Below are 13,238 nucleotides of genomic sequence, written 5' to 3'. Positions count from 1 at the left end.
GAAGTCAACACTTTCCAGGCCCCTAAAACCTGAGCATCCATCCCTGGCACAAACTCTCAGGACTTCTGTGCACCAGGCCATACAAACACTTCTCAGGGGATGGAACAAAATATTCAAGTCCATGGAATGAAAATTATGTTGAACCAGGGCTTAAAGGGCTTAAACCTTTTACAAAGCCCCCAACTTGACCTTGGAAGTTATTCCAAACCACCTCCAGTTACTCATAGAGCCCACAGACACAGAAGGTCTGGGCTCACCTCTGAAGAGCATTCTGCATGTTTTTTTCCCATTTCAGTCTTCCTCCACACATTGTTTTCTGATTTTCTACTTTTTAATTGCTCCACTCACCAAGGTATATGAAATCTCTCTGTAGCAGTATCCAGAGCTAGTTAATTCTTTTCACTGCTGGGCAGGCACACACTGGACAAATACAGTGCTGTTTTAATTGGCTAGCCCCCTACTGGAGAACACTTAGGCTTGTTCTAACTTTTTGCTACTGCAAATAAGGCAGATATGATATTCCTACTGATATGAATATAGATACGAATATTCCTATTACTTACTCGTCTTATATACAACGGTATCTGTTTCTCTAGGCTTTAGGCTATTGTAGGTGTTTATATGTATTTTTCATTTTGAGAGTGCCTTTCAATAGCACTGTGCCAATTTATACTCAGTTCCTCACACATGGTTTTACACTCACCGGGAACCACAAAAACCAAGTTGTCTTTGAGCTGGATTCAATCTGTCTTTCTTTGCTTTGGGGCAACTCGGAGTCCAGCACAGTCAATAGTGTCGGGCTGGAGCATGGTAACGGCTGCTCCGTCTCTGTGGCCCTCCCCTAGTGTAACCATGCCAGAGCAAACCGCAGTCTTGAACCACTGCCCGGCCTCCTCGCCTGTGGACTGTGAGCACTGAAGGGGACTGTACAGATTGAAAACAAACTAACAAAATAAAATAAAACAAAACAGTGTTGGGTTGGCCCCCAGATTGTCAAATGCAGACTCAAAGTTTGGGAATGTTGGGACGGTGGGTCTGAGCACCCCGAACCTTGAGCTCAAGTGCCCTGAGCTCAGTGAAGACCCAGCGCCTTGGGCCAGCTGCTGTGAGTGATGTGTTTGACCTGTTTCCCCCACAGTTCTTTGTCTTGGATGTTGTCATTAATTTCCGCCGTCTCAGTGAGGGGGATCTGTTCACTCAGTTGAGAAAGATAGTCAAAATGGCTTCCAACGAGGATGAACGCTTGCCTCCAATCGGCCTGCTGACTTCCGACGGGAGGAGCGAGTGGGCTGAGGCCAGGACGGTCCTCGTGAAAGGTTAGCCGCAGTGCCCAGTGCGTCTCCATGCTCATCTCATCCTCATGCCCATTGGCTTTCTTTCCTGCAGGCTGGGGCACCATGGCCTCATCCTCATTGGCCATAGCATGGGGAGCTCAGGCCTCCCTCCAACTGGCATGGAAGCCTGGGGGAGAGAAGCGTTTGAGCAAGAGGGAGGCTGGGCGCAATGAGGCTGGTGCGTCTGCCTGGTGGGCAGGGTTGGTATTCATTGGGAGGGGTCTGAGTTGCTGGGAGAGCTTTCAGACTCGGAGTTGGGATGGAGCCCACCTCGGAGGGTGGTTGTTACTTCCTTTGTGCGACTTTTCAAGCCCTTTTTATCTTCCAGCTCAACCCTCTGGCTGGCTGCTGATCTCATGAAGTTTCCAAGCAATCCCCATAATAGTCCGAAATGTTTTAAATAATTCTTTGGAGACTGCTTTTCAAATCCAAAGCCAGCCTGAGTCTGGGGATTGGATGAAGAGGCTTCATTGCTTGCACGTATTAGAGATTCTGGGCTGAGGGGCCTGACTTCCGGGACTTCTCTGAGCTTTCTCTGCTCTGCTCCAGCAGCTTTCATTCTGCCAAAGAATGAAACTCTTTTCAATCTTGCATGTCTACGAGTTGCTGACCTGGTGCAAGGTCTGGAGAGCTGCAGAGAGAGGAGAAAGTCCTGCCCCTGAGCAGCCCAGGGGAAAGAACAGCCCCAAAGGAGACAAGCAGGAATGGGGGAGGAGAGTCCATGCACAGTCCTGTGAGGTTGGCCTGTGGCAGGGACAGAGGAGCAGGGTGCCACCCAAGCATTCCATGCCTTCAGGGAGGCAAGGGAGCTGTACCTGGGAGGAGGCTTTCAAAGTCTTCACAGAAAAGGATGTGAGTTGAGCACAAAGCCCTGTGACATGAGTGAGAGGGCTAGGAGGGAGGTGGACCTATTTTCTGCTCCTGTCCTAGCACCCGTGGAAGGATGACCACTGGCTGGGAGAAGGGGAAGGTGGTTTCTCTCCCAAGGAAGTTCTAGCCCCAGAGCTGGCTGCTCCCCAGCCTGGTCCAGGGCTCAGGTGTCTGTCCCTCTGGTACTCTGCTAACATTCTTCCTTCCCACCAGCACTTTCAGTTACCTGGTCCTGGCTTCTCGCCTCGTTTGCCTTTCTCACTCTCTGAGCAATTCATGTGTTCTGCTCCTGAGAATTATCTGCCTCTCCCTCTCCCAGTTCTTCAGCTCGGGCAGAAAGGGGTCTGATCTTTGGTCTAGCTTCAGACTCTGCTAGGCCCAACAAATCATACTTGTTGAATCACAGAACCAAGCGTTCCCAAGAATGAAGGGTTCCCAATAATTCACTGGTATTTCCTGCTTACCAGTGAATTCTTTCATTTTGTTATTGGGCACCTACAGAATGCATGCTTGCTAAGTCAGAAACTGCATAGGCCACAGGGAGGTGTGAGTGCCGGCCCTGTTCGCACAGACTTAGCAGCCCGGTGGGGGCATTAAGAACTTATCCTTTGAAAGGGAGTTAATTCCCTGAGGAGACCGTGGTGTAATCAAATCCCACTCTACTTGCCTCCAGGGACAGAGGCAGGCATCAAAATAATCGCCTCTGCTTCCAGTGTGGTTTCCACTTTATTAGCAGGCCAGGCCCAAACCACCTCCCTGCAGGACTGGCCGGGATTGCCTTAGGTCTAAGTGGCTGGGCTGCACAAATTGGAATTAATTTGTTAATGGCACTTGATCTGGCTTTCGGAGTGGAAGTACTGTTTCTGAGGAAAGTGTGATAGAAAGGAGGGGGCTTATGAGACTTCCCTTTGGAGAGCTGATTAATCCAGTTAGCACTGACCATGTCATCTGCATGGCAGGAAACCAATCCTTTACAAGGCACTCCTATCTGGAGCAGCCCCTTGCCACCAAAGGGAAACCATTTAGGAAAGCTTTTTAATGTAAACGTGAAATATTATGGTTCTCCAGGCTAGGTTTGAGAGTGGAGATAGATAGCCTTGGGTAGGATCTAGTCCGAAGCAAAAGAAACAGGAAGAACACAAAAAAGTGAGAATGATTCCTAGGTTGTTTTTTTTTTTTTAATTTGAGCAACTGAGTACTATTCACTGGGATTCAGGACCCCAACTAAGGAAGTGATTGTAGAATGGAGAACTCCTTTCGAAGGATGTTACATTTGAGATGCCCTGATTCATCTAAGTGGAGATGTCAAATTAGATCTATGTGTCTAGAACTCAAGGGAGAGGCCAGTACAAAGATATAAATCTGAGAGCTATCAGTACATAAGTGATATTTAAAGTCAGAGACCTGGATGAGATCATCTAGCAACAGAAGAACAGGTCCTTGGAGGTCAAATAGAGCAAGATGTAAAAAGATTCAGAAAAGACAGCTCTTGAAGCCAAAGAAAAAAATAGGAGATGAGTCACAAAAATCCAAAGAGAGAAGGGAGGAAGTGACCAGCTGCATGGAAATGCTACTGAGAGTTTAAGCATGAACAGGGCAAAGAGACTCTGGGCTTGGCAACCTTAAGGCCTGGGTGACCTTCACAAAGGTTGGGATGGAGAAGCAAGCAGAATCGATAGTTGTATACTGGCAGAAGCGACTCAACAGAAGAATGAAATTGTTGACGAGATAACCAATGAGTAGAATCAGAGCATGTGCATGATTCTTAAGACATTTTAGTATTAAATGAAACAGTACAATGGGGGAATTTCTGGAAGAGGTTGGAAGTCAAGACAAGTGTTTTTACTAGGAGAAGCAAGCATACAATTTTGTGTAGATAGACGCATGATAACAACCCCACTGAACAAAATTCTTAATGAGAAAAGAACAGAGGGATTGGGGTTCTTGCTAATACAAAGAAAGGCAACCTAGACAATAAGAGGCTTTTGGCGGGTACAGAGCAAACATGGGCTGAGGTCCATGGAGCCCTGACTCTGATTGCAAGAGTGTAAAGTGTTGCCATGCTGCTTCTGGCCTAAGATCCACAGAACAGAACAATGAATTGAGGGAGATGAGATACTAAGACAATAGAGAATGTGTGAAATAACCCCTTAGAAAGTGAGAAAGAGCATTTGGGAGACATGATAAGACTTATGGGTTGTACCGACCTCACATGAGGGCTTGGAATCATACATTTTGAGTCATATAGAAGTTCTGAAATTCTCCCAGTGCCAAAATTTAGCTCTTTGGGTTTGAGAAAGAGAATGTGGCTCACTCAGTCCAGGTAAGGTGAATATAATGGAGAAAGAGAGAAGTATGGTAATGGATATGATGTTGGAATCTGAACTGAGTGAGGAGGTGTACTTTAACACCATGCCAAAGACTTAAATAAGGAAAAATAGACATATATTTTTTATCACTTAAGAGGCTATAAATCTAAGATCAAGTTGTTGGCAGGATTGGTTTGGTTTCTTCTGAAATATCTATTCTTGACTTATCAGTGGCTAGTCATCTTTTTCCTATGCTTCATATGGCTTTTCCTCTGTCCTGATTTCCTCTATTTATAAGGACTCCAGTCATGGTTGATAAACATTCACTTTCAGAAGATCAATTTATCTCTAATGCCTCTATAAAGACCCCATTGCCAAATAGTCTGATTTGGAGGTCCTAGGAGTTTGGACTTCAGCTCAGAAATTAGGGGTGAATACAGTTCAACCTGAACAGGAGGGAAGTAAAAGACAGAGAGGGAGTAGAGATAGGGAGGTAGGTATGGTTTTCGGCATGTAAATGGATTTTGGTGTCAGTGAGTGAGACATGCTGCCGTGGGAAGTGACAGAGATTGATTTTGTTAGTTTTGGTTTTTGGTTTCAGAGTCATTCCTTGGTGTACTCAGGACTTATCCCTGGCTCTGTGCTCAGGGATAGCTCCTGGCAGTGCTTGTGGGGGACCATACGTGGTGCTGGGGATTAAAACCCGATTGATCATATGCAAACCTCATCTGCTGTACTATCTCTCCAACCCCTCAGTAACAGAGATATAAACCAGAAAGTCAAGAGAGTGGTTTGGGTTCAGGCTGCTCGACACTGTAACTGCAGAGGGAGTGGTCCTATCCTGGTCATGATAAGACTTTACCTATGACAGTGGGCATGGTGCTGAGGCTGGGTGGACAGTAGGGAGGTGTCAGGCCTGAGAGAGGAGGGGACTGCTTGAGTCATCATCCTGAATGTTCAAGTGACTGGAATGATGATGGGAGCAGTGATGGGAGGGAGAAAGAGAGCCAGAATCTCACCTCTTCAAGATGGGGCATTGTAAGGAGATCTGTGGAGCACAGCAGTGAGGGGAATGCTCCCATGGGGCAGGAGGTCTTTAACAGTCGCAATCCAAAATGAACAGTAGGAATATAAATCACTTAGACGTAGACATTACAAGGAAGGAGCCACTTACCTGACTCCCGGGGTTCATGAATGTAAAAAAAAAGCGAGTCTGTCTGGAGACACAAGGAAGTGGGCCCAGGGGTGGGGCTGGGGTGCCACCCTTCTGCTGAAGAGGTGGTGAAACACTTCTGGAAGAGATAATGGTGTAAGAGAAGGGGGCTCTCATTAGACACTGTAAGGATTTGGGAAGGAGGGAAGGAGAGGGTAAAGACTGAGTCCACACAGGAACACTGGAGTGTCAAGGCATCAGAGTGCGAGTGAGAGGCCCAGGGACAATGGCCATTTCCCCAAAGTTGCTTGAAGTCCTTACTTATGGGAAGTTTCTCCCTCTGAGCTTGGCCTGACTGTGGTTGTGAGGTTGGGGTGAGGGACTATTCTTTCTTTTTATTTTCTTTTTGGGTCACACACTGGTTATGCACAGGGATACTCCTGGCTTTGCACTCAGGAATTACTTCTGGCGGTGCTCAGGGTGCCCAGCTCAGATGGGATGCTGGGAATCAAACCCAGGTCAGCCGTGTGCAAGGCAAACGCCCTATCCACTGTGCTATCACTCCAGCCCCAAGGCTATCTTTTCTGACTTAGAGAAATATTCCATTTAACACTCCAGAATGGGGTCAGTTCTTCAGAGCATCTCAGGAAAACACCAGATCTCCATCCCCCACTCCCTAGGGCCTGGATAGAGAAGAATGCCCTTGGTCCTATGTCTGGGCAGGCGCTGTCCAGCTGATGGTCCAGGCCAAATTCAGATCCTCTTGTCTAGCTTGAACTCAGACAGAATCTGCCCTAAAAATAACAAGTCTCTTCCATGGTGAGCACCCAAACTCATCCTCTGGGATGGCATTGAAAGGGTGAAGGTCACCAAGGGCCACTAACCACCAGAGTGGCACCACCTTCAAGTCATGGAGCCAGCCATGTGAGGCCACATCCATGCCCTTCCTTTATCCCCAATTTCTCACTCCCAGTGCAGCAACTTACTATACTTGCAGTGTGGGCTAAGAATGCCATTTGCTGTCCTTATGATCCATCTGATTATCAAGGAGCAACGCTGACTCCTGTCAGGAGAGGGGCTGGGGACTGAGAGCTACAAGACCTGTCAGGGCTGTTGCTGCCCCTCCCCACTACTGCCACCCCAGGACTGGTGAGGAAACTGGAATGAGAATCATTGTCAGGACAAGACTGGACAGGATGAAAACAAAGGAATATCTCCAAGTACAGTGAGAGAGGGGTTTGAAGGCCTCACCCCGCTGCCTCTCACAGCACAGGAAGGCTTTCTGTGCCAGGGGGAACTTAAGGAGGAGCAAATCCTGTGTGATTGAGGTCAGTGTGATGAGGGATGACCTAGGCCATCAGCATCATCTAGAGGGGGAATACTGCAAGCAGATAGCTCAGACAGATCATTCCTTGCATGCAGGGACCCAGGTTTAATCTCTGACACTGCATGATACCCTCAGCACAGCTTAGAGTAACCCTGAGCACCACCAGGTATGCCCCCTGCCCCCCCAAACCTAAACCAAACCAAAATAACAAAGCTTCCTGGGTCCCAGTGATTTTGCAATGAAAGAGGAGTGAGACCCAAGAATCTGTATCATCATTTTTGCTTTTCATTTCTTTAACTAAATTCTTTTACACCCTAGAGGTGTTTGGAGGCTACCCTGAACTCTGTGCTCAGTAGTTTATTTCTGTGGAATTTGGGGGAATCATATGGTGCCAGGAATCGAACTTGTGTCTCCTGCATGAAAGCACGCATTCAGCACACTGAGCTATTTTGCTACTGTAAGATTCTAACTCTTTAAGACCCCCCCCTCACATGTATCCCTGGGGTGGACCCCACTAACTCAGATATTAGCAGCTTCTGTCCATGATGGAATGCTTTGTTCCTGCTTTGTCCTAGCTCATGTCCTAGATGCTTTTTTGTCTCTTGTGGTTTTTAATGAGTTGGGGGCTTCCTCCCCACTATCTCTTCCTCCGTTTGAGGTGGTTCTTAACCTGGGAGGTAATTAGTGATGATGCTGAGACAGACCTGGGGCACCTGCCACCCAAGTCTGAGATCTGGCAAAGCCTGGCGTGCAGGAACTGGTCGGTATTTGGGACCTGGGAGGCCTTTACATATCCTCGCAGGACCTCCCTCCTTGCTAGCTCACTGAGAAAAGCTGTGGCCTCCTTGAACCCAGGAAGAGTCAACACCGTTATCCTGGCTGGGAAATTTGATTAGACATTCGGCCCTGAGTCTGGAAGACTACAGTGCTTGTCAATTTGTATGAAAAGAATGGCCAGCTCTGAGAGCCTGCCCTCCCTCCAGTGCCCGCTACCCACTGGCTTTCCTGGGTGCTGCTGTGGAGATCCTTGGAACAGACTTCGGAGGCAGATGCTTTCCATTGACACAGTCCCGTAAATATTTATCCCCAGCAGCCAATTAGAGCTGAGCCACTGCATTCAAGAAGGGAACTGACAGAAGGCGGCTGTGGCTGTGGAAGCCTCAGTCATGGTTTACCAGAACCACTTGGGGTGGGGCCTTTTGCTATTAAAATATTGTCATCTAGAGCCAAGGCAAGTCGGCTGATTTTAAAACCAATTACACATTAACAAGAACAGCCTCTGATTTAATTGGCACAGAAATACCTCCTGGGATCTCGAAGCTGTATGTTGCTTGCTTTCTCTGGGGTGGGGGTGGGGGCTAGGCCAGGGTCTTCCGCCCACAGGGGAAGCATGAAGGCCGTTATGGATGAGGGCAGCAGGCGGACAATGCACATGGGCCAGGGCAGGAAGCTGGTGCTTGGCCAGCTCCACCTCTGTCCTCAGGAGCCTGGGTTTGCAGGATAGGACCTGGAGTGCTTTCGCCAGAGGGAGGCAGAAGGGCAGCAGAGCAGGTGGTCTGGAGCCTGGCATTCAACTAAATGGCAAGTCTTATTAGATTTGGGGAAACACTCTGGGGATGCTTTGCTCAAGGCCCACATCCTCTCTGGAAAAATCTGGTGAGCTGGAAATGACACCTACCAAATGACTGTGTGCTGTCTCCATGACTACAGCCATAGCCTTGGACCATATGGTGTCTGTTCCTTCCACCAACCTCTCACCTTTAAGACTGTGTGCTGGTTTGCTGCCCAGGCTCCCCACCTTCCACACATTCTGCAGGCACATGCTTTCACCTGCACTCCTAACCTCATTGCCCACCCTGGGGCCCCAGGATATGCCAAGGGGGCCACACATGAAAAGTGCCTAAGTGGGAGACTATGGCATGAATGTAGAGTTCCACCAGTAGGATGGGGTGAGGGGGCAGGTTGCACAAGAAGGAAACAAGGTGAGAAGGCCCCTGGTCAGAGAAAGGTGGAGAAATGTTGCTTTCAATAACCGTCTTTCCTTCGTATTAGCTGCCAGCATTCCAGCTCTCACTATCCATTTCATAGGCAGTGCAATAATATATTTTTAATTAATTAATTAATTAATTTTTATTGAATCACCATGTGGAAAGTTACAAAGCTTTCAGGCTTAAGTCTCAGTTACACAATGCTCGAACACCCATCCCTTCACCAGTGCACGTATTCCACCACCAGGGCAGTGCAATAATATTTTGAAGGCAGCTGGGAGGCATTTTTGTTTTGTTTATTTTTAATCTCCTGCCTTTCCCCCACCTCTCCCACCCTCCTCTAATTCTGGAATATAATAGCTCTTTAGAGCTTCCTTGTGGAAAGGAGAGTTAGAGTTCACATGAAAGTAATTCTTGCGTGTTTTAAAAATTAGATTAAATTTATATAGGGATAATTATAGATGTATATGGAATTATAAGAAATAATATCACCTGTTGCTACTTCCCTTCAAGGCTAATATCTTACGAAACTGTAATACAAGGGCCAGGGAGATGACTTAAGTGGCAGAGCACATGCTTAGCTGTGTCAGGCTCTGAATTCCATCCTGGTACTCCATGGGCAGCCCAAAGTCTCTCCAGGTATGGCCCTGGTGGGCCCCTGGCATTTGCTCTTTGCGTGCCATAGGACTATAGCTGTGACTCTATACAAATTAAAATAAGTAAACAACTGTGATATAATATAACTACTAGGATGTTGACATTAATACAAGATTCAGAATGCTTCAGTCACAACAAGGGTCCCTCGTGTTGGCTTTTTTTGGGGGGAGGGGGTCACACCTGGCAATGCTCAGGGGTTACTCCTGGCTCATGCACTCAGGAATTACACCTGGCTGTGCTCAGGAGACCATATGGGATGCTGGGAATCGAACCTGAGTTGGCCGCGTGCAAAGCAAACGCCCTACCCGCTGTGCTATCACTCCAGCCCCATGTTGGCTTTTATAGCCACACCCACCTCTCTCCAAGCCCGGCCCTCCTTCACGCTCAGTCACTAATCTGCTCTTCATTTCTGTAATAGTGTTGCTTCAAAAATGTCATATAGAGAGGCTGAGAGATAGTATAGTGGCTAAGGTGCATTCCTTTGCATGTAGCTGACCCAGATTTGATCCCAAGCACCCTATATGTTCCCCTGAACATGCCAGGAATGATCCCAGTGTGGAGAGCCCTGAGCCTTGAGCACAGCCGGATGTGTCCAAAAACTGTTATATAAAATGGAACCATACACTGTGTAGCCATTTGAGTTTACTTTTGATATTTAACATAATTTTCCAGAGATTCATTCAAACTGCTGCATGTACCAGTAGCTCATTCTTTCTTATGTATCCTTTAGTATGGATTTATCAAGTTTAACCATTCATCCACTGAAGGACATCTAAATTGTTTCCAGTTTTGGACCATTATAAATATAACTACTACTATAAACAGATGTGTATGGGTTTTTGTGATCCTGAGTTTTCATTTCAGGGGGAAAATATATCCAGGAATGAAATTGCTAAGCCATTTGAAAACTGCATGCTTCATTTCAAAGAAAGTGTTAAAATATTTTCCAGAGTGAAAGTGCCATTTTACATTCCTATCAACAGTGTATGACTGACTCCATTTCTTTGCATTCTTGCTAGCATGTGGAGTTGTAGCTGTTTTTTTAAACTTCAGCTGTTCTGATAGGTGCTTAGTGATAGTAGCTTTAATTGGCAATGCTCTAGTGACTAATGATGTGCTTTTAATGTGCTAATTTGCCATCTATATACCCTCTTTGGTGAAACATCATTTCACGTATTTTGCTCATTTTCTAATTGGACTGTTCAAGTTTTGTTTTGATTTTCCTTCCTGTGAGTTTTGAGGATTGTTTAATTATTCTAGATTTTAACCGTTTATTGGACATACAGATTGCAAATATTTCCTCCTGATTTGCTCATTTTTCATTGTCTTAACATGATACTTCATTAAATGAATGTTTTTATTTGTGAAGCCCATTTATTTATTTTTTAAACACTTTGTTTGTTTGTTTATTTATTTATTTATTTTTGCTTCTTGGGTCATACCCAGCATTGCACAGGGGTTACTCCTGGTTCTGCACTCAGGAATTACTCCTGGCAGTGCTCAGGGAACCATATGGGATGTTGGGAATCGAACCCAGGTCGGCCACATGCAAGGCAAATGCCCTACCCACGGTGCTATCGCTCCAACTCCTGAAGTCCATTTATTCATTTTCTTTTCCTGGCTCATACTTTCAGGGATCTGAGAACTTTTTTGAAAACTTCTATAAAATCTAGGAACTTTTTCTACCTAGCTCCAGATCCCAATGAGTTTTTATCCTATATTTTTTTCTAAATGTTTATAATATTATGGGTTTGCCTTTAAGTTTACAAATCATTTGAAAGTGAGTTTTTGTAAACTATGGGCATTTTTTTTTGCCTGTAGTTATCCAATTTCTACAGCACACGAGCCAGAAAACTGGGTCAGCTGCATGAAAGGAATCATGTGGTGTCAGGGACCAAACCTAGGCCCCTCTCTCTCAATGGCAATCATGCACTCCAGCCCTTGGATACTGCCCAGGCCTTTTCTAAGTTCTTTTTTGGAGGAGTGGGTCACACCCAGCAGTGCTCAGGGCTTACTCCTGGCTCTGTCCTCAGGGATCACTCCTAGCAGTGTTCAGAGAACCCTATGCAGTGCCAGGGATCAAATCTGGGTCGGCTACCCCTATACAACAGTTTACCTATTTTACTATTTCTCCAGCCCCCCCACCCCATTTGAAGTTTTTAAAGTGAGAACTCAATATAAAGAATTTTATATCATCCATTTAAGACTTCTGTTTTCTAACATAATCATTTAGTTCTGTACATTTTTCTCTAAGTAATGCTTTAGCTAAAGAATTGGACTCATAAATTGTGATGTGGTATATATTTTTATATGCTTTGTTTCCATTTAGAATTCTTTTTTGGGGGGGGGGTCACACCCAGCAATACACAGGGGTCACTCCTGGCTCATGCACTCAGGAATCACCTCTGGCGGTGCTCAGGGGACCATATGGGATGCTGGGATTTGAACCCGGGTCGGCCGCGTGCAAGGCAAACACCCTACCCGCTGTGCTATCGCTCCAGCCCCTCCATTTAGAATTCTTAAATTGAGTTTTAAAGTACGTGTTTGGTTGTTTTTTTTCCAACTTGCGGCCACACTTGGTCGGCCTCAGTGGTATCCCAGGTCAGCAGTGGGAGCTTGCTCCCAGTGGTGCTCAGGGGACCCCATAATGCCAGGATCAAACCCTGAGCCCCTACATGAAAGCATACCCTCCCACGTGTTAAGCTCTCTCTGTACCTTTTACTCAATTTGAAATTGCTTTTCATTCATTAACATTTTAAAATTTCCCAGAAGACTTCTCTGATCCAGGGATTTTTTTTTCCTCAGAGTGTTGTTTGATTCCTAACCCTTTTTCGTTATTTTTTCTATTATTGATTTTTTGGTCATTTTTCTCTTATTGATTTTCACCTTAACTCCAGTGGTCAGAAAACACATTTTCTATGATTTTGTTCTTTTCCATTTATTGAGGATGTTTTATGGCTTAGGAAATGGTCTACATTGGTATGCATTTCCTAGGCACTGAAAAGGAATATGCATTCTGTTGCTGTGGGGTGGAGTGGCCCATAAATGTCAATTAGATCCTGCTGATTGATGGTGTCACTGAGTTCTTCCATATTCTTGCTGTGTTCTGCCTATTTGTTCTATCAATTGTCAAGCAAGGCATATTGAGATCTCTAAATACTATTATGATTTGTCTATTTCTGCCTTAGGTCTATCCATTTACATATGTTGTGATTTGCTCGGTACATACTCATTTAGGATTTTTTTGTCCTCTTAGTAAATTCACACTTCTAGTTTTATGTAATGTTCATATATGTTTCTGATGATTTTTTTCCTTTGAGTTTTGCCTTGTCTACTATCAGTATGCTCACACTTGCTTTCTTTGATTAATGTTTGCCTTATTTTTTTCATTTACTTTCAATCAACCTGTATTGTAATACTTTTATATAAGATTCTTATTGATGGGATATAGCTGGGACATGATTTTTTAAAATTTTATTTTCCCCTTACACTTTAATTAAAAACTGTAGTTTACAAAATTGCTCACGATGATTTGTTACAGACATTCAATATTCCAACAACAATTCCACTGCTGTTGCATCTTTTCATCACCATTAATTC

The 13,238-nt window shown here is 45.4% G+C and overlaps 1 protein-coding gene and 1 non-coding gene across 4 annotated transcripts in view; both read left to right on the top strand.

Moving 5' to 3' along the window:
• CHAT (choline O-acetyltransferase) overlaps positions 1-13,238 on the top strand; it is a 56,986-nt gene that overhangs the window by 15,667 nt on the left and 28,081 nt on the right. For all 3 annotated transcript variants that reach the window (XM_055119656.1, XM_055119657.1, XM_055119655.1), the window contains exon 7: positions 1,139-1,316. In XM_055119656.1, the coding sequence (XP_054975631.1) occupies positions 1,139-1,316 (178 nt within the window). The remainder of the gene's footprint in view (positions 1-1,138; positions 1,317-13,238) is intronic.
• On the top strand, positions 806-934 carry LOC129399481 (small nucleolar RNA SNORA42/SNORA80 family). Its single transcript, XR_008627117.1, has one exon. It is a non-coding gene; the product is annotated as a small nucleolar RNA SNORA42/SNORA80 family (small nucleolar RNA).

This window comes from Sorex araneus, chromosome 11 (assembly GCF_027595985.1).
Source record: "Sorex araneus isolate mSorAra2 chromosome 11, mSorAra2.pri, whole genome shotgun sequence".
Classification (NCBI taxonomy): domain Eukaryota; kingdom Metazoa; phylum Chordata; class Mammalia; order Eulipotyphla; family Soricidae; genus Sorex; species Sorex araneus.
Note: the sequence above shows the minus strand (reverse complement) of the source record. Positions and strands in the feature narration are given on the sequence as shown.